Source organism: Seriola aureovittata, chromosome 13 (genome assembly GCF_021018895.1).
Source record: "Seriola aureovittata isolate HTS-2021-v1 ecotype China chromosome 13, ASM2101889v1, whole genome shotgun sequence".
Taxonomy (NCBI): domain Eukaryota; kingdom Metazoa; phylum Chordata; class Actinopteri; order Carangiformes; family Carangidae; genus Seriola; species Seriola aureovittata.
The window spans coordinates 18,972,057-18,992,400 of NC_079376.1; the positions used below are offsets into that span (position 1 = coordinate 18,972,057).

The window sequence follows — 20,344 nt, forward strand, 5'->3', positions numbered from 1 at the left end:
ACATCTTCCAGACATGTGAAACAGTGGGAGAAGTCTTGCTGATGGTCGAGCTGAGCAGCAGACTGTTGCAGTGACAGGGGGGTGAAGGAGGCCCATCCCCCGGCCTCAGATTGGACAAAGCCCGGCTGTCACGCCCGTGGGAGGAGACTCTGGTCGATTTTGAGGCGCGGTTGAAATACTCACAGTCGTATCCCTGACATCCTTTAATTTGAGCTCAGCCGCCGTGGGGTCCACACACACACAGAAGGGGGATCTTCTCATTTCCAAACCCAGCTAGGAGAAGGAGATCCGGTCGGATTTTTCACCTCTTTGGCAAGATCCTACCTATCCCAGATCTGGATTTTTAAATCTCAAAAACTCTTCGAGGTTTTTCTTTTTCGATTTTATTTTTTGTTCAGAACACCTAAGGAAAAAAAATGGGAGCCCAGTTGTCCAAGGGTGGAGTAGCTGCTGAGGGGAAAGCCGCCGCTGACCCTGCTGCTGCCAAAGCCAACGGCCAGGTGAGTAAAGCGGGCCTGACACGCCGAGCATCAGCGGGGAGCCACATGGCTCCCAACGCCCACTGGCAGCATGGGTGCCACGGTGGGGCTCAGGGCTGCGATGGGAGCTGAGCTTGTTGCTGTTTCACACTCAGACCCGAGAGCAGACTCAGAGCTCTGTTACTCACATGTCTGTAGGAAAAATTGTGAAAGAAATTAAAACAGGTTGTCTGAATCGAGGGGACCTCCAGCAGAGCAGCCGTCGAGTGGCCACGCTCGTCCCCGCTCAGCGCGCACCAGACCTGCCTTTGTTAATTCTGTCTGCTGCTCCCACAGGAGCCATCCACCGCACATTTACTCTAAGAATGACACATTCGGGTCGAAATATGTGTTTGGACCGTGTTTTCTCTCATGAGTTGGCCGTAGTCGGGCAGATAGTCACTCTCACGTCGAACAAAAGATGCGAAGCAAACGGGTGCAAAGGATGCAAATGTGCCCTGCTGGAGGCGCATTTTGCGGAGTTGCAAACAAAGCGCCGACAGTCGCCAGTTCAAACCCTTTGCTCCAAACTCCCTGCTTTCAAGCGCTTTTCGTTTAGGTTGAAATGGAAGTTTGTGGAAATAAATTGCGCTTTGATGACTGATATGATTGTTAATTGCTGTTTGTCGGGAGCGTAAACTGAGTCTAGCCTCTGATGCCCGTTTACACATGTTAATGAACACGGATCGGTTAGACTTGACGGACTTCTAAAACCTCCGATCATGAGTGCGATAGATTTGTTGAGTATGAGTCGTAAATTGACCGTGGCTTTATCTGTGCCGTGGGCGATGTGCTGTTTGAGCTCTGGCCGCACTGAGCTCACGCAGGGAGCTGTGGTAGATGTGAGCTGCAGCTCTCGGATGAGAGCAGAAACCAGGTTTCACGGGGATTCCTTTGTTCCCCAACTCGCTGGCTATGTTGACGTTTAGATGCAGCACTACTGCCCCCGTGTGTCCGTCCAGAGTCAAGCAAACAGCTGTTGAATCCCCCTCTGAACCACTGTCAGGGCAAGCAGCTTTCCCCAAGTATGGCTGGATTAACTATTTAAATGGGCTAATGCTAATCTGCCACATGATTTGTTTGCTACATTGAAACACATTTCATCTACAATTTATCCATCTGTATATTTTGAGTAATTCCCTTTTCCAGTGCCAATGTGTTTGTTTTGGCCCAGTTTGAATATATTAATTCATAACTAATGAGAACCCTCTTTTCTGCAGGAGAACGGCCATGTCAAGACCAATGGTGATGTGTCAGCCAAGCCAGATGGGGAAGTGGCTGCTGCAGATGGAAATGGAACAGCTGAACCAGCCAAGGAGGGCGAGACCAGCGCCGGAGATGCCATCGAGCCCGCTCCTGCAGCTGAGGGCGAGGCTGCCAAAGCAGATGGAGAGGCCGCCAAGGATGGCAAGAAGAAGAAGAAGTTCTCCCTGAAGAACTCCTTCAAGTTCAAGGGCATCTCGCTGAAGAAGAGCAAGAAGGGCAGCGAGGAGGGCAAGGAGGAGGCCACCTCCCCCACGACCGAGGACAAGCCAGAGGAGAACGGCCATGCGGCCAAGGAAACCAAAGAGGAGACGCCAGCCGTTGAGGCCAAAGAAGATGAAGCTGCCGCCGACACTGCCGCAGCTGCACCCGAGGGAGAGACCAAGGCGGCGGAGGAGGCGGCAGCCCCGGCCACAGAGGCTGCTCCAGCTGAGGAGGCCGCCGCCCCCGCCGAGGGAACGACACCTGCAGCATCTGAGGGCGAGGCCAAGGCAGAGTGACTGCACCCCGCCACGGCACCTGAACTGATTTTCCAAGATTAAAGTATATAAATATATATATGAGAGACTCGTGCCACGTTCTTAAAGTTATAAACAAAACTACAAAAGAAGACAAAGGATATATCACGTTTGCTGATTCAACCACCAGTTCACTGCCTTTTATTAGTTCTTCGACAGACGGAATCTCACCGGGCCCTCTCATGATGAAAGTGTCGGCATGTGTCGCCCCCTCATGGTACACACGGGGACTGGCGTGTGGCGAAGGTAATGGATTGGATGTGGAGCGAATCAGGAATACTGACTTATTTTCCCAATTCATGGAGAAGCATCCTTTTTAACAGCGTGGCAGCCCTATAACATTTTATTTTTCTTTCTCATCTTTTTGGGATCTAAAAATTGTCACCGTTGCAGAGCGGGGTAGACCATCTCCTTCACTCGAAATGACTGTTATACGGACACATAAACCTTTCAAATGATCTTATTAATTTTTAGAATTCTACATTCCTATGTTTTACCCCCAAATTTCAAGTATTTTGTCATGTATAGAAAAGTGAAAATCGAGGAGGGGAGGTGGAAAAAGAGCTATGTCTTTGTTCGTGCATTTTCATTCTTTTTCTGGCTAAAACCACATTCAAGCTTCTTGAGTATTGCAGTGTTCACATTTCAGAGTTTATGACGCAGGGGTTGGGATTGTGTACAAAATGTGAGCTTTTTATCTGCAAACTGTCTCTGTAAATATGTTTTGGCCAATATTTTTGGTTCTCTTTATTTTGCTATCGTTTGAAGATGTTAATGGTTTTATTGTAACTTTTAATAAGGGTAAATAAATGTTTGATCCCCTCTGTCTGTGTTCTGCCTTGTGTTTCACACCATAAGACACAAAACTGTTACGAGATGGAAAGTTAGTCTTCTTTCAGGCTTTCGTTTTCATAAGGATGTTTGTTCGGGTATTATGTCACGCATACACAAAAACAATCAGTTATATAATAGAAACTGGTCAAAATCATTTATACATATATATTTCTTAAATAAGAAGTTATTATTGGGGAAAAGCTATAATTTAGATTAAATGGCAAATATAAACAAGTTTTCACATCGCTTACATCACCTAGATTATGAAAATGGCACAAGAAATTGAAAACATTTGTTGCTTGTGACTCCAGACGAGGACATATAAGATCTGGTAATGCTAATTTAAGGAGAAGATGAACGACTATAAAGGTTGCAGAGGCCTGAGTCATACTTGGTTTGTCCTTGTGCACATAATACTTACAAAAGTTCACACCTGCACCAATATTCTGTAGGAAATACATTCATATACTTGGTATGAATCCACTTACATGTAATTTGATTTATCTTTTTTTTCCTGATATTCATTTTTCACACTAGCCCTTTGGCAAAACAGTAGTAGCACGCCATATTGCAGTCCACTAAACATGATACTTGTGTGCATGACAAATAAACCTTTAAATCCATATAATGGATTCTGTGGATGTAGAGCTGGAGGCATGTCTGTACCAGGGAAATGGGATTTGATGTGCGCCAGAGACAGCTCCACACAAGCTTCATTATAGGCTCTCTTACATCATTATAATTAATTATGCCAACATGTATTTGATATGTAGTCATCAGATGGCGGAATCAGACCCATTTAAATAAGAAATTCCTCGTCAAATAGTTAACATACCTCGTTTTAATTTGCTTGTCTCTGGCTCCCTCTGGTGGACTGACACGTGTATGGAGCGTGACTCTGCAGCCTGTTGCTCACGGTGAACATGTCCCGTGCGTCTACACGTTGGTCGTGTTTGGTGATTAGCCGGAGTTTTAGCCAGTGTCCATGTGTGTATCAGAGATATGTATAGCTGTATCAGAATATTTAACATCTTTTTGTGTGGTTCACCAGACGAGGTGGCCGAGTGGTTAAGGCGATGGACTGCTAATCCATTGTGCTCTGCACGCGTGGGTTCGAATCCCATCCTCGTCGCATCGGACATTTTCGGTTTGAAGACATAAATGTTCAGTGCAATGTCGCCCATTAACTTGAAATTAATATATATAAAACGGTTGACACGGTTGTCAAACATATACTTCATTCAATTGCTAGAGAATGCATTTTTCATTATTAGTTAATATTCAAATTATGGCATATAAATGAAAAGCCATGCTCTTGGGGGGTTTTACAGAGGCAATTGAAGGCAGCATGTAGGGTTGTCCTTAATGTCCACATGGCTGAGGTACCTGCATCGTTCATATGATCAGCTGTGAGGTGTTTTCTCATCTTGATGAAGCACTGACGGAATGTGGGTTTACCCAAATCACAATGAGTTCACTGAAGCAGCTTTTTCTTTTTAAACTTCTCTTCTTATTTAAAACGTATTTAGACAAAATCGCTAAAAATATCTTTAAATAGACAAATAGAATGGTCAATTTAACGAGGACAAGGCTGCCGTCTAGTGGTCACATAGTGAAACTATTTTCAGTATTTCCCTGATGTTTACAATATTAAATACAACCTAAAGTTGTTCATAGACTTCTGCTGCTTTTTATTTAGTTTTTTCTTAAACCTTTCCTTTCATGTGTGAGTTTGTCAGTGATATTATGAGCAGCATCATAATTCATGTGCAAATCCTGTGTATCTGTGGGAAAATAACAAAAAGACAGTCTAGAGCTTGATAAGCATTTTTATTTCATAAGCAATAAAATCTATCAGTATAACAGTAAATAAAAATAAATTGCTATATCTTAAAAGGAACTATTTGACCACATCATGATATTCCATTTGACTCTCTTTGAGTGTGGGCATGAAACTAAAAATGAAAGTAGAAATGACCTTGTCCTTAAACATCAGTCTGTCAGCTCAGCTAAAGTCCTGCCTGTACTGCAGGACTACAGCCTCAAGTCCATCACGTCCACTCATATTAAATAACAAAAATGCAATAACGTTTCTGTAATATAAATTTTAAATGCTGATAATTGAGTGACCTTAACAAATTCCACTTAGGAATCAGCTGGTTGTCAGCTATATGAAATATGAGAATCAGTAATCCACTCAATTTATCTGTGCTGTGATGAAGTCCATTCATTACTCACAGTAACTTGCTGACCAAAAAGCTCTTACAAATCCAAATCTATGATTTAAACCAGCTTTCTTGGGGGAAAGAGTTCAACCTCGGTGGATAAATTGTTGGTGGCATTTTGTTCACTGCAGTAGAAGAAATATGAATGTGCAGAGCACTGGAGGAGGCATCGTTCTCTCAGTCAGTCTGTTAATAAAGCTATTTACAGTGTTGAAGATACCAAGTGTTGTGATCTAGAATATGTGATATATTGATGTTGATGATGAATCAACATCAGACTCCTGGATGTCTCTCCTTGTATAGTACATGGTACAAAGTTAAAAATCTGATATCCAAACATAATAATCCTAGTAGTACTCTTCTTTAAGTGACGCCTTACAACACACCACCAGCCAGTGTTGATGATCCTCTTAATGGAGAACCATGTGTTTTTCTTGTTCAGCTCGATCACAGGATCACTATGTACAGGCTCTGAACCTTTCATTAGTCTTTTGGTTCAATAGTCTTAGGTAGGTAGCCTGTGTTCCTGTTGTGCGGTCACCCATCAGAAACAAACCCATAGCTTAATGACCACTGTGTCCTACAGTGTTGTAGTTGCACTGCCTTCTCTGATCTTGTCCCTCCTGTGTAAACTCAGCTGGCTCTCTGTCAGCGTTGGATCGGTCCTCCGATACTGGGACCTTGGTGGGGCTATGTTGGTGAGCTCATGTTGCTCAGCAAATATCAGTCTCTGGTTCTCGTGTCGGATCCTCAACAATTTGCTGATGCGCTTGCCTATCAGATAGATCATCTCACAAATACACATGAAGATGCAGAGTGCGCTGGATATGACCATGAACAACATGAAGATCTTTTTCTCCGTTGGACGGCTAATGAAGCAGTCGACAGTGTTGGGGCATGGTTCCAGTGTACACTTGGATAACCTGAAACAAAAGAGTAAAACAAGTTATAGCTGATACAAAACACAATGTTTTCATTTGACAAGTAATAATATACAAGCATCACCTGGGCAGGTCATATCCATGGTATACCCTGTATAGAATATAGAGAAATGATGTGTCGAATCCAGCTTTGAAGACCAAACTAAGCAGATATGTCCACCACAGCCCCCCTCTCTTCTTGCCTGGGTTGGCGTACAGGTGAGAGCCTTGGTTCAGCTCCACATATTTCTGGTCCTTTCCCTCACGGTATTTAACATGAGCTATCACCATCAGAGACGGACACGTGACGAAGATCAGCTGCAGCGCCCACAGACGGATGTGGGAGATGGGGAAGATGTGGTCATAGCAGACATTGGTACAGCCAGGCTGGAAACAAAGTTAAAAAAGATTTAAAAAAATAATGTTATATTTTGTAATTACTTTTTCCATAATGACTCTAATGTCATCTGTAATGGATAAAATAACTGATAGCAAGTTGGTAGGTTGTTGCATTCATGCATTCAGACAAAAAAACTGAACATAGGCTAAAATAAGAGCCAATACTTTTATTTTATATGAGGTAATACGCCTGCCATGAGATGATAAACACATAACAAAAGTACCACTACATTATGCTGTCAGAATGAGATATCAGGTCAGACGTCTGGTGAAGGTTTTAATACCTATATAGTGGTATAATAATGCAACTGCATTACTTGCAGCCTCTTGGGCCTGATCTCAAGCAAAAAAAAAAAACAGGCATATTTTACAGTTTTGTTTCCCCACAAGAATTCTTAGCAAAAATGAACCAATCTAGCAAGTCGGCTGCAGTATTTTCTTTCTGCAGTTTCTTATGGATTTAACTGTTGATTAAGATTTGTGTTCTAATGGTCTGAGACAGAATTAAAAAAAAAACAATTATACTGGTTAAAGGTCAACCTCTGAAGATAAATCTGATAGCTTATAAATTAACAGCCTAATATATACTAAAGTATCGAAGGGCCAGTCGAGCGATTTAGCACCACTTCTATTAGGTTTAGGAACCCACAAGAGATAGATTAAAAAAGAAGGTCAGATTGAGGCATGAGAAAGCTTTACGTTTAAGCCAGGCTCAGACTACAGAGCCCGGCCTTTGCTTCAAAAACACTGCATCCTACGCTTCCCATAATACATGTCCTTCAGTCCACGCAAGCTTTCTGTGACATCATCAGGGTAATTTTTCAGAAAACCCGACTTTACTGTTTTCACAGGTCGGTATGGTGACGAATAAACTGTTATTCATGTGTCAAACTCACAAAGACGCGTACAGGTGGTCAAACTTACACAAACAGTTTAAACTGTCCTTTAAAGGGTTGGTACACCCAAATTACACAAAACATTTTCTCTCTTTCATTTAGTGGCGTGTAGCCATGTAGATACTTTTGTAGATATTGAGATATCTGTTTCTGAGATTTCTGTCTCTACACCAATGTAATGGTGACTGGTATTTTGTCTGGAACAAATATGGGTGAAACAACCCCTTAATTTAGCTACACAGCTTTAATCTATCTTTCAGATCCTGAAAGATAGATTAAAGAGGTTAACTCCATGCTGTATCAACCAGTTTAAGGTCCTTCTAAATTTTCTATGAATCTGAATTCATCATTCAAATTAGAAAAATGTTCATGAGCTGCCTTTCAGTGGGAAACTCAGTGAAACAGTGAAAATGCAGATGTGTAAAGTTTCATGACTGAATCTTGCACAGTTGTGAAGCTATGTCCACAGGCATGTTAACACCTGCCAAAGAACTCAAAAGCACCTTTGTGGTAGTTCCTACTACAGTGGACCACATTTTGCCATGATGACACACACACACACACACACAGACTCACACACACACACACACACACACACACACACACACACACACACACACACACAAACACACACACACACAGACACAGAGACACACACACACACAGACTCACAAGGTGGAAACAATACAAGCCACCCTGTTGCAGCTGGTAATAAAGAGTTGCTCTTCCATATTACCTGCCGGGTATTACACACAAAGTCTTTGCTCTCGTCGCCCCAAACCCTCTGCGCTGCAACCACAAACACCAGCACGCGGAACACAAACACCATGGACAGCCAGATCCTCCCGAATGCAGTGGAGTATTTGTTGACTCCACTCAACAGACTCTCCAGCCCCGACCAGTTCATCCCTGCTGCTGCAATGGGCTGGCTGAAGGACGCAAGCGCACCCTGTGAAACAGAGGAAGAAGGATCATGGCTGAATCATAGGTGTTTTCCTAAGATATTGCTTTTAAATGTCTTCACTCTAAGAAGGTCAAATTTAGACGAGCTACGGTTAAGGATTAGCCACAACTTGCCCAATCCAAAACATACCAATAATACTTATGTCAGATGCACCAGCTGCACCCTAAACTGGTGTTTCTGTCACAGAGCTTGCATGAGCTTGTGTGAATCATTCATACCAACTACATTACAAATCTGTTTCTGGACTGTGTGTATGCAGTAAATACAGTAGACTGAATCCAACCAACTGACTTGGTCTAATGCTTTATAAATTATTATACAGGATTATTAATGTTAACAGCTTCCCCACGAAGGAAACGTCCACACATGAGTAACATCAACAAGATGTACACAGGCAGCAGAATATAATGTCATGTTATGCTCATGGTGGAAAATGAATGTCTTGGTCAGATGGCTGGAGCGGTTGATGGATAAATCAATGTACCATCTGTCTTTTCAATACTGACGCATTAAGATATGAACAAAATAGTAAAACTATCTTTGGAATTTACCTTGACCTACCAGCAATTTTAAGTTAATGCAACAGGTAAAATTTGAATTTAAATTTATCTGTGAAGGCAACATTTTAAAGGAATAGTGTAACATTTTGAAGTATACATTTAATCTCTGCTGGTTGTCTGGTAAATGGTCCTAAGCAACAAATAGTGTGGCACACAAAGCCAAATAAAAATTGCAAGCTCTCATTTTTACACTACAGTTTTAGTCTAACTGTTTCCCACTGTGTCCAATCTCCATGCTACGCTAAGCTATCAGGGTGCTGGATGTAGCTTCATGTTTACACACATGAGAGTGGAATAGATATTTGCATCTAACACTTGGCGAGAAAGAGTATTTCCCAAAATGTCGAACAATTTCTATGAATCTACAGTATGTAACTTTTTTTGAAAATTTGTTTCACTTGAAATATAATCCAAAATATATGTTAATGTGGAGAGGTGCTATCAAAGGCTGCAGTGCAGATACACTCACCAAGCACTTTACTAAGTACCAAGTACCAAGAAAACATTCCCCACACCATTACACCACCTGGACTGTTGACAGGAGGCAGGTTGGTCCATGGATTCATGCTATTGACACTAAATTCTGAGTCTACCCATCCAGATTGTTCAGACCAGGCTAAGTTTTCCCAGTCTTCACCTCCTCAGTGTTGGTGAGTCTCTGCTCACTGTAGTCTCACGTTTCTGTTCTTGGTGACAGGAGAGGAACCTGACGACCAGTTGTAGCTCATCTGCCTCATGCTTCAACATGTTGTGTATCCTGAGATGCCTTTCAGATTACCACAGTTGTAAAAGTGGTTATCTGAGTTACTTTAACCTTTCCATCAGCTCCAACCAGTCTGATCATTCACCTCTGACCTCTCTCATCAACAAGTCCGCAGGACTGCCGCTTACTAGATGTGTTTTTGTTTTTCGCATCATTCTGATTCTAGAAACTGTTGTGTGTGAAAATCATAAGAGATCAGTAGTTTTAGAAATAATCAAACTGGCACCAACATTCATGACATGGTCAAAGTCACTGAGATCGCACTGCTGCCACATGATTTGGCTGATTGCATGAATAAGCAGTGTACAGGTGTTCCTAATAAAGTGCTCAGTGTGTGTATATTCCCCTCTACAGTTTCTGAGCAAATTATGTCCTTCTAGCCAACCAGTGAAAGCCAAAGACTTTTTTGTCTCAAAATTAAAGTAGTAATGAGTTTCACCATATGATGGTATCAATAAATGTTTTAGTCATCATTCTAGACACACTCATCTACACATGCACGTGTCTGGTGTTTATACTTAATCACTGTGCATTTACAGTTTATCGTAATGAGATTGACTCCTGGGGTCAATCATGCTACATTCACTGACTCTTAAAGATGAGCCTTGATCAGTCTTTGTTTGTCCATATGTTCCACCATGGACCCTGTTTAGTCTGTACACACAGCTGCTGTGTGTGTAGTTGCTGCTGTGTGTGTAGTTGCTGCTGTGTGTGTAGTTGCTGCTGTGTGTGTAGTTGCTGCCGTGTGTGTAGTTGCTGCTGTCTGCTGCTGCTGCTGCTGAATGAACACAGTGGAAACACCAGTAGCTGTATGTGTGTGAGGGTAATGAGGTTCAAGAATGAAACAATCCAATATCATCTGTTCAGTATAAATACAACTTAAATCATAAACCTTGTGGCATGTGTGTGGTTTCAGGGTTTATGTTGCCTAGATACTGGGTTGTGTGTATGTGTGTGTGTTTAACAGATGAATCTTTCCTTGCAAACAAAATCCAATGTACACTGATCTGCACAGTTTTCCATTGAAGTCCCATGGTTGCCGTAGAAACTTGTGGCTTACATTACATAGATATAAATCTTCATCTTTTCTGTTGCTATTATACAGGAGACTAACTTTCCGCTTTATTGGTGTGAAACACAATAACAGAATCATTAAAAATGTGTATCCAATACAGTATTTCACCGCAGACACTGTTCCTATCACATGTCAAACCCATATGTTTACAGTATGTGCAGAAAATGTCAACGCTGTAACCAGGTTTAATGTCGTTGTATGTTGACTTAAAGGATGTATTCAGCAATTAGTAATTAAGCAATGGAAGATATGTGAAGGTGGGTTTTTTTTTCACGTAAAACACAAGGAATTTATGCTTTTTTTGTAAAACATAAGGTAAAAGAAGAAACTGCTAATGTGGTTTCCTACTAGGTTACTAGAAAAACAAGAAACATTACATCCATATGGGATCTGTGACACCATCCTCAGGCATGTATGGTTTCTGGCACAGTGGAGGATCACTCACTGTTTAGAAAAGAGTAAAATATTTAGATCTCAAAGAACAGGAGTGGCTCAGCACTGAGGACTTTTCTGTCTTAACACTTTAAACTCCAATGCAGATTAGTTTTTCTCTTTCACATGGGTAAAATAAAGTAGGTTATCAGCACCAGTGAGACTTGTACAGGCTTGTAATGGCTGCTATGACGACACACAGCTCTGGGTTGATCGTAATAAGACGTTTGCCATTTTCTACATTTATATTAGTATTTTTTTTTTTTATACATGTATCCATCAGGAAGTAAGTGTCAAATGCTGCAAGTTAAATTTAGGCATTCATGTTATGCCACAAGTCTGAACAACAATAAGCTGAAGGAAGGAAGCAATTAGATACTTCATGTACCATCAGAGGCAATGTGGAAAGTTTTAGTGTGAGTATGCTACACTCCACCACGCCTTTGTCTGTGTGCTGAATCTACTGTTTATGTAAAGACCACTTACTGTTTTATGTAATTGTTTCTTTATAACGATTGCTCTGTATCCTCCCCTGAAATGTTTGTGTCCTAGTCACAGGAGAAGTTACTCCCATTGTCTTTTTAAAATTTTTGACTGACTCCGTGGCTTCCCTCTTTGTTGGCATAACTAACAACTTGTATCCATATTGTTTTCGAGTTTAACAAGAAAAAAGCCCCCACTACTATAACTCAGTGTGTGTACTGTATAAACACACCACTAGTTACAATCTTTTGTTTACCCCTCAGTCCAGACTTTAAGCATGCGATACAGTAAAATGTAAGAAAATCAAAGTAGAAAAAACTTACCCGGTGCTGAAACCTTTCTCAAAAGAACCAAATGTGTCGACACCAGAAGGAGAAGATAAATGTACAGCACTGAAGTTAAATGTGGTGAAGGAAAACGTAGTTTTCCGCTCCTTCCTCTCTCTCTGTTTCTGTCCCTACTCTCTCGCCCTTTCCTCAGAAATCCTGCCAAACCAGATTCAGCAGCTGCTACGTCATCACAAACACACACACACACAGACACGCACACACACATTTGAGCACAGGCTTTACATGCCCTGTCTTGTCAGTTTGTGGAGACTCCACTCCCTACAAGCCATGTAACCTTACACCTCATAAATAGGTAAAGGTAGAGACACATATGCTTTATTGGGCAAGGAAACAGGACATCCATCCTTGCCGACCAGCAAACCGGCTTGTTTTACTATATTCATAGGGTCAAAACCTAGGAGATCCCTTTGTATTTGTGAAGTCTGACAGGTTTATGGGAACCAAAATGCTGGACCCCACATGTTGAAATGGCTGTTTGAGGGTTAAGACTTGGTTTCAGGGTTAGTGTTAGCATTCGGTGTAAGGTAGGGTTAGGTTAGGGATTGGGTTAGGAATTCAGTTGTGACGATTAAGGTTAGGGTAAGTGGCTAGGAAATGCATTTCAATGATGGGACCCGACAAAGATAAGTGTGCAAGGATGTGTGTGTGTGTGTGTGTGTGTGTGTGTGTGTGTGTGTATGTGAAAGGAGTAAGAGACAGTGGGAGAAATGCCACACCCTCTATGCTGTTACGCAGTGTCCAGGAAGCCTGTGCAAATGTGCAGTGCGCAGTGAGTTCACACAGAAACTAAATAAATTGAGTATTTATCAGTTTCGGTATCTTATTGCAACAGTTTATTTTCAAGAGAATAGCTGCATAAAATAAGATGAAACAAATGCTGTAAGTCCGAATGTATACAAGACCATTGACCAATGTATTCATGAGCTGTCAATATATAGTTGTGTGAGTCTGATAGTGAAATATATGAAGATGAAAAGATAAATGATGAGTAACAATTAAGAACATTTGAGATAGCATCACTTTAGAACAATATGTACAGGTGGACAATTATGGTTTAAAACATGGTAGAAAATGTTGTAATGCCAGCAGGCTAAAGGTTAGAGGTCAAGTTTTAAAGCACATAAAAAGCACATTTAATGCATTTTATTAATTAATTGTTTTTTTTTTTTGTGGAATGTAGGTAAAAACCTCCACTAACTTAAAACTTAGTTTAAAAAAGTTTTAAAAACATCCATAACATTTCATCACCCAGTTACAACTTTTTCTAATTTGTTTCACCACCAGCATTGGTTTATGTTAAATTTGCAAGAGGTGGGTTTAATAATGCCGGAAGTAGAGACTGTTGGTCTACAAATTAAAAGGGTACATGGGGGGTACGTTTTCGTGTTTTATTTTTGAAAAGCTTGCCGCCGGAAATTGTGATATTTATTGCGGCTAACTCGACATTTCTGTTCAACATGTCTCCTTTGCAGGCTCTTCTCACTCATTAGAAGCGTCTGGCTTTTTCGTGAAACTACTACGTTTGGTAAGTATCTACGTTAATCGTGGGTCTTTGACATCGACGTAGCAACCGTTACAATTGTGTAACTAATGCCACCGTTGTTAAACAGCCCGCTGTTCTCGCTGTCATTCGGCTGTTATTGAAAAATCGGCGAATGCTTTAGCCTTGCAAGTGTTAGCTCGCTGTTTATTCTGGGAACATGGTTATTGACCTGGTTCTATATGACAGAAGGCGATGTTGATTCCTCTCGGGAGGTAACTAGTTTTTAAGTCCTGCGCTAGCATTTTGTCTTTAATTGGTCATGACATTAGCTTTTGTATATACATTACCGTTAAGCTAGCTGTTTGATATTTAACATTAGAACATCGACCTGGCAAACGTTAACAGTCAAGCGGTTTGTTTTTGGCCATGGCTACGTCTGTACAGGCTTAAAAATAAGTAACTATCTAAATACTGAGCTTCTAACAATTTGTAGTTAGCTGTGATTTAAATACTGTCGATGATTCGCAGGTGCAAAATCCGATCTCTGACCATTGGTAGAGTTTAGCTAACTGAACACCGTACTGTTCCGTTACTTTCGTGTGGACACAATGTCACTCCAAAGTCTATGTAAAATTAGATGTTGTCCAGAGACATAACCTTATCCGTCATATACACAGCATAGCAAAACATAAGCCAATGATCTCTTTTGTACAGGGAGGTTGATGTTGAGAATTTTTTCATGAACAGGTAATAAGGGGAGCTACTACACGCAGGTGGCTGAGCAGTGTTAACATGTTGTCTTCTACGCAGCAGGTTAGCAGCAAGCTAGCGGGCCGTTGTCAGCCAGGACCCAGAAAAGCAGCATCATCATCAATGGTGTGTCTACATCCCGGAGCCGTCACATTTTCCTGTGTCCGCTCAATGAACTATCTCCTCAGCTTTCATCACAGTGAGTGTTTATCAGTAGTCACTGCAACACTGTCTCACCTGTTGATACAATGACGAATTTAGCAGCTAGGCATCACACTTGCAATTCATTACTCTGTCTCTCTCAGGCTGCACATGTATGGCGTTTGCGAGGCTTGGAGGGGAGTTTTGCCAAGCCCAGCACCTGCTGCTTATTGTGGACAAGTGAACAGGAGACACCAGCTAGGCGCAATCACTGCCATTCACACACACACAGGTGTGTAGCCTAAAGACCGGTCGTGTCTTTATTCAGGAACATCATGAAAAAACTCTTCGTGTTTACTCTGTTACAGTCCATAGACAGCAGAGAGTAGAGTTACAGTGAATCAGTGGCAATACAAATACTGATTTCAGTGTCCATTCATAGCTAGTCATTCATGTCACCCGGTGTTGGCCTATAAAAGACAAGAGTAAGTGCATGAAGTTTAAGGACATCATCCCATTCATAAGTGGATATCAGATAAAAACATTTTAGTTAGTTTAGTGAGTTATATGACAGCAGTAGACAAAAAGATCCTATTCGCATTAAAATAACGAGGAAAAACCAGTATTGAAGGATACTTTTAGTTGGGCTTATAGCATTGTAAAAAATGAATGATTATCTGTGTGTCTGCCTCAAAGGTCCTCACTGCCATCCTGCTCAACCCATATGAGGAGAAGCCAACCTTCAGTCTGTCGGCTGGCCTGGGGAGTAGGGGAGGCTTTGGTTTTAGTCCGGGAGTTTCCTCTCTGCTCTTCTCTTTTCCTGCTTTTCCTTTCTTCTCCTCTATCTCATACAGATCTTCTCTGACTGGGCTAACGGATCTGAAGGGAAGGAAGGAAAGAAGGATAAATCTTTTTCTGTCTTCAGTTTTTTCCTTCTGGACTTTGGGTGTCCTCTCTCCAGTCGTTTTGATCCCAATCTGCTAGGTTTTGATTTTTGTTTTTAACCAAGCCAATTTTAGTTTTTACTTCATTGCCAAGAAAAGTTTAGATTTTTTTCTTCTCATTTCTCTCCCAGGAAATTTATCTAGTCCTTTTTGGTTTTTATTCAAACTACTTTTTGTCGCCAAAGGAGTAGAATATTTACATTCTTTTAATCTTTGCCCATAAATCATAATTCAGTTTAGTTATTTTTCTATTTTTGCAGTCAGAAGGAGTTTCACTTTGATTCGTTTGAAGACCTCTTACTCAATTTTTTAAAGCACAGTACTTTTCTGATCTTTAATTCTTTATTAACAAACCTTTGTGGGTCTAAAAATGAACCGACCGGCTCCAGTGGAGATCTCCTATGACTGTCTGAGATTCCTCATCACGCACAACCCCACCAATGCACAACTGGGAAGGTTTATAGAGGTAGTGCATTTTTTAATCACAATTTTTAAATTTTGATTTATAGCTGAAGCAAAAGTGACATGTTGTCTATAAATCTCTGTGTTTTGATAGGATCTGAAGGCATTTGGAGTTAACACCCTGGTGAGAGTGTGTGCTGCTACATATGACAAGACACCAGTGGAACAAGAAGGCATACACGTTTTGGTAAGAATTACAGAGTGCATTAAAAATCCATTGTATTTCAAGCAGCAGTAGGTGCAGCAAGCCATCAGGTTATTGACACAGGAACTTTCAGCAACTGATAGCCATAACTAATCAGTTGCCATAGCAACAATAACCACATGGAAATAGTGCAAACACCTCTAGACCATTCTTGATCGATGAATTGCTTTTACCATGTTTCTCGAACACTAAGTCAGTCTAGATTTCAACCACAGAATCATGACAGCTGATAGGTTTGCAACAAAAAAGAGGTCCAATAAAGACTCAATTTTCCTTCCAGGATTGGCCATTTGATGATGGATCAGCCCCCCCAGACCAGGTGGTTGATGACTGGCTGAACCTGCTGCAGACAAAGTTTAGAGATGAGCCTGGCTGCTGTGTGGCTGTGCACTGTGTTGCTGGACTAGGACGGTCAGTATGGACACAAGATTATTTAAATGCTGATTATTACATGTGAACAGCTTCATTTGTTTTTTTTTAACCAAAACACGTTTAAAAAAAAAAAAAGAAGATTCCTGATATGTATCCCTTATATTTAGTTATTGAGGAGCGGATGGGGAGTGTCTGAATCAGCTTTCACTGTCATTTACTCTCTTTATACACATGCTTATTTCTAGTACTTTTCCACTGGTCTAATAATCCCTCTAATATTACCAGTTCTAGCCAGCTGTTGTGAAATGTGACGGACAGACATTAGCCAAAGGGGTTAGCGTTAATTCTGAAAAGGCAGTGTCTCAGTTTTACACCGTCTTTGGTGAAAATCAGATGTGGATATATTTTCCATTACGCCATTTAAGCAGAATGAATGTAATGCTATATGTTAACGGCTCATTAGCTGTCTTCCACTGGTAAGCCATCATATTAGTTAGCTTCATGGCTAACTAATCTTGTAACAGGTAAACTGCAAGAAAGTGTTTTATAGCAGATGTCAGCTCCATAGTGATGAGGGAGAAAATGACGGGGCTGTTGTTCATTTACTTGCTAGAACTGTCTTACTAGACTGTTTCATAGCAAATTTGGTTGGTAATACAACAAAAACACTGGTAATAAAGTAGCTCAAGCTTAATTTAGTTATTGGCTTATTGGCTGTTACAAACACTGACAGTGATTTATCTGTTATTAGCATAATTCAGCCGAAATCAGCCTGCCAATGTATCACTCAGGCTCTAGTATAAACTTGGCATGCATTGTCAGTTGTGATAATGTTGCACAGTTGCTAAGCTCTGTTTGCCATGGCCCTTTGATCCGTAGCTACAGGGGTCCAGAGTGAAATCAGGATTTAACCTGATAAAGAGTAAAGCTAGAGCCAAAGGATAGAGCACCAACTGAGTGGATGCACTGTTTTCAGGTCTGTGATTTATGCAGTGCTACAGAGCCAGAGCACTGTTGTTTCTGTGTTCCCAAACAGATGGTTGTAAGTTTTTATCCATTTGTTTTTTGTCCTCAGAGCTCCTGTGCTGGTGGCCCTGGCTCTAATTGAGTGTGGGATGGAATATGAAGATGCAGTGCACTTCATAAGACTGTGAGTACTAAGCTGTGATTCTACCCTTCACCATTTAACTTGATTGTCCTGAACAACTGCTCGGTCTTTTCATGTACTGTGTTCAGCACCATCCCTGTAGGTGCTCACACGCCTTTCACTGTTTTTTATAAAGCTGTCGCTTATCTCTCTTTTTCTGTCAGGAAGCGCCGTGGAGCGTTCAACTCCAAGCAGCTGCTTTACCTTGAAAGCTACAAACCTAAACTGTGTCTGCGCTCCAAAGATGCCAACGGTCAGAGCTGCTGTGTACAGTAGGAATCTGCAACACCACACATCTTCACTGCAACGACATAGGAGACTTAAATCTTTTGATGTTAAATGAAAAGTTGACGTCTTTGGGTTTTGGTTTTTTTTTTTTTTGATAATGTGAACCTATAAAATCTATTCAAAGCACTTCGTGGAATTCCAGAAATTCAAGGACCTCACTGCAAAGTTCTGCAAATATTCTAAAAAGTTTAGTCACGTAACCTCTGATTTTACATAAAAAATTAACCTAAAAAAGTGGAAGTGTTAAAGGTTTTTATTTCTGTTCCTTTATCTTTAACCTCATCTTAATATGTAGCAAAACACAAAACCACACAAATACTTCCCCACAGTCAAACAGAACAACTTTTAACTGTCACTGTGAATTCAAGTTTGTTTAAAAAAAAACAAAACAAAAAAAAAAAACCCCAAAAAAAACAACATACATCCCAAAGGTCACTCTCTCAATTCGATGATACAGGCGCAGCTACAGTAAATGCTGCTGATTTTAACAGACTGATTTAAAATGTTTATGTTTGGATCAATCGAAAACTTGATATTTGTTCTAAGCAACAACAATACAAATGCTGAGTAAATAGTTGGCAGTATGTACTCTCAGAGGCTTGCTGGTTTATTGCACATCAATCCTCACACAGATTTATTTATTCCAATCTTTGCTCACTGACCAAATCAATGTCCTGCAGCCAGAATGTGGTGTACACAATAAAGAACTAGGACAAGTTAGAAAACATTAAGAAATATGCTTAAGATTAAAAGAGGAAAAAAAAAAAAAACTTGTCCTCGGTTTGATGCAAATGTGTGATATACTATATTTAAACAACACTACAATCTACCTACTTACTCTATGTCCCGAGTCAAAGTCATAGGTGCACAGTCTGCTTCTCTGGAACAAACTCACGTTGGCCGCACATGTTTGACACTGTCATTCATATTGTCACCAAGGCAACAGGGCCAACATATAAAAGATCAGTTGGTGAATGTATTCATAGAGGAATACTTAAAGCTTTTGGTAGATTATCAGTGTTTAGTTGTTGAAAACACAAACAAAATAATATCCTTAGTAGTGGCTGCAGTGGTTCATGCTTACATTTCACTATACAAAGTGTTAAGTGATACTCAACACTTTGTATGATTGAGCGGTAGCATATCCGTATTTCTGCTAGATAATACTGAGTGATGATCTGTCCAGAAGTTGCTGCTGATTGACAGTAAGCTCCATGCAAACACATGAGCATCTACTGTTAAAGATGGTACAGAAATAAGCTGGTATTTAACAGAGTAGGAGGAATGAGCTTTTAGATGCACAAACACTTAAGATCATTTTGGTGACCCAGGTGTCTTCACTAAAAGGACAATCTTCCAAATACTTTCTGTATTCCTATTACAACAACCATAGAACAGGACTGTTGTGCCAACATGGCTGCCACTGAACACTTAATGGCCGTTGTTAATCTGCGGCTCTGTACCTACCTATCTGTCTGGTCAGCTGCTGTGTTCGTAAGATGCTGTTGGTCTTTGTGTTGTTACCATTTCTCTATAGGTTTTATTTTCTTTACCTTGTGTACCTTTTGATCTATTTGTACTTGTTATTTATTTATTGATTCCTCTGTGTTTCTTTGTGAAATGTCCGTCTGCTGGGAAAAAAAAATCTACTAGTCCTCTTGGAAAATTAAAGTGTTTAGTACTGTAACTGCTGGGTTTGTTTTTTTGGAACTATTTTGAAAATCATCCAGTTTTAAGAGTCTGTATTGTACGTTTTAGAAAGCAAGGAATTGTCAAACATCACACTTTCATTTTCAAGCATTTGAAGCATTTGGAATTAATTAAACTCTCAGGATTGTGTCAGAATCAGATAACCACTGCAACACTGATCACTTCTACATTGAATACATAATCAAACTGCTACAAGTCTATCTAATCCCTTTTGATAATACAAAGCTGTGACCTTCATATCAGTGGAAAACATGTTACATATTCCCCAAAGCGCATTTTATGTATATACATTTGTAAATTCAGCTTTACAAACTGCAGATCTGCTTCTACCACAGTCCCAGGTCACAATGATTGGACTGTATGTAGCTTCACCTCTAACCTGGCAGCTGCCTAACATGAGGCTGAGCTTTACCCAGACCTCAGTGAAGTGTGTTTGTATGAGTGTGTGAGAGACAGTGAGAGATTGCCTGTGGCTGTGGTGATGCTGTGTGAATGTGGCTGTCAGAGCGGAATCGCAGCATCACATGGATCCAATGGATGATTCAAGGTTGATTGGTTTTATTGACTGACCTGACAACACACAAGCACAGGAACTAACCTTGAATAAAAGGGACACATTGAATAAATACAATAAATGTCCAT

At 40.7% G+C, this 20,344-nt stretch overlaps 3 protein-coding genes and 1 non-coding gene across 5 annotated transcripts; 3 read left to right on the plus strand and 1 right to left on the minus strand.

The window, feature by feature from the left end:
* The first annotated feature begins 201 nt into the window (after window positions 1-201).
* marcksl1a (MARCKS-like 1a) lies at window positions 202-3,123 on the plus strand. Its single transcript, XM_056393596.1, has 2 exons — window positions 202-500; window positions 1,739-3,123. Exons 1-2 carry the CDS (start codon window positions 417-419, stop codon window positions 2,279-2,281), a joined length of 627 nt encoding a protein of 208 aa, XP_056249571.1. The 5' UTR covers window positions 202-416; the 3' UTR covers window positions 2,282-3,123.
* A 1,060-nt stretch (window positions 3,124-4,183) lies between these two features.
* On the plus strand, window positions 4,184-4,265 carry trnas-gcu (transfer RNA serine (anticodon GCU)). The gene has a single exon. It is a non-coding gene; the product is annotated as a tRNA-Ser (tRNA).
* Window positions 4,266-4,944: 679 nt separating this feature from the next.
* Window positions 4,945-12,345, minus strand: gjb9a (gap junction protein beta 9a). The gene is made up of 4 exons (XM_056393595.1): window positions 12,174-12,345; window positions 8,310-8,522; window positions 6,364-6,665; window positions 4,945-6,281 (listed from the first exon to the last, which is right to left on the minus strand). Exons 2-4 carry the CDS (start codon window positions 8,478-8,480, stop codon window positions 5,939-5,941), a joined length of 816 nt encoding a protein of 271 aa, XP_056249570.1. The 5' UTR covers window positions 8,481-8,522; window positions 12,174-12,345; the 3' UTR covers window positions 4,945-5,938.
* Window positions 12,346-13,609: 1,264 nt separating this feature from the next.
* On the plus strand, window positions 13,610-19,679 carry LOC130180514 (protein tyrosine phosphatase type IVA 2-like). 2 transcript variants are annotated; one of them, XM_056394073.1, is made up of 8 exons: window positions 13,610-13,725; window positions 14,494-14,632; window positions 14,739-14,866; window positions 15,271-15,984; window positions 16,075-16,167; window positions 16,466-16,596; window positions 17,633-17,707; window positions 17,869-19,679. In XM_056394073.1, exons 4-8 carry the CDS (start codon window positions 15,889-15,891, stop codon window positions 17,978-17,980), a joined length of 507 nt encoding a protein of 168 aa, XP_056250048.1. In that variant the 5' UTR covers window positions 13,610-13,725; window positions 14,494-14,632; window positions 14,739-14,866; window positions 15,271-15,888; the 3' UTR covers window positions 17,981-19,679. The 2 variants fall into 2 exon arrangements, with proteins under 2 accessions (XP_056250048.1, XP_056250049.1); XM_056394074.1 differs by having other exon boundaries at window positions 13,623-13,725; window positions 14,497-14,632.
* Window positions 19,680-20,344: the final 665 nt, after the last annotated feature.

Excerpts from the sequence above, each read along its gene's own strand:
- marcksl1a (XM_056393596.1), top strand. The coding sequence starts at position 417 with ATGGGAGCCCAGTTGTCCAAGGGTGGAGTAGCTGCTGAGGGGAAAGCC. Across the intron at positions 501-1,738 it reads CTGCCAAAGCCAACGGCCAG|GAGAACGGCCATGTCAAGAC; the intron begins GTGAGTAAAGCG and ends TCTTTTCTGCAG.
- gjb9a (XM_056393595.1), bottom strand. The coding sequence starts at position 8,480 with ATGAACTGGTCGGGGCTGGAGAGTCTGTTGAGTGGAGTCAACAAATAC. Across the intron at positions 6,666-8,309 it reads TTGTGTGTAATACCCGGCAG|CCTGGCTGTACCAATGTCTG; the intron begins GTAATATGGAAG and ends CTTTGTTTCCAG. Across the intron at positions 6,282-6,363 it reads CATGGATATGACCTGCCCAG|GTTATCCAAGTGTACACTGG; the intron begins GTGATGCTTGTA and ends CTTTTGTTTCAG.
- LOC130180514 (XM_056394073.1), top strand. The coding sequence starts at position 15,889 with ATGAACCGACCGGCTCCAGTGGAGATCTCCTATGACTGTCTGAGATTC. Across the intron at positions 16,168-16,465 it reads AAGAAGGCATACACGTTTTG|GATTGGCCATTTGATGATGG; the intron begins GTAAGAATTACA and ends TTTTCCTTCCAG. Across the intron at positions 17,708-17,868 it reads GCAGTGCACTTCATAAGACT|GAAGCGCCGTGGAGCGTTCA; the intron begins GTGAGTACTAAG and ends TTTTTCTGTCAG.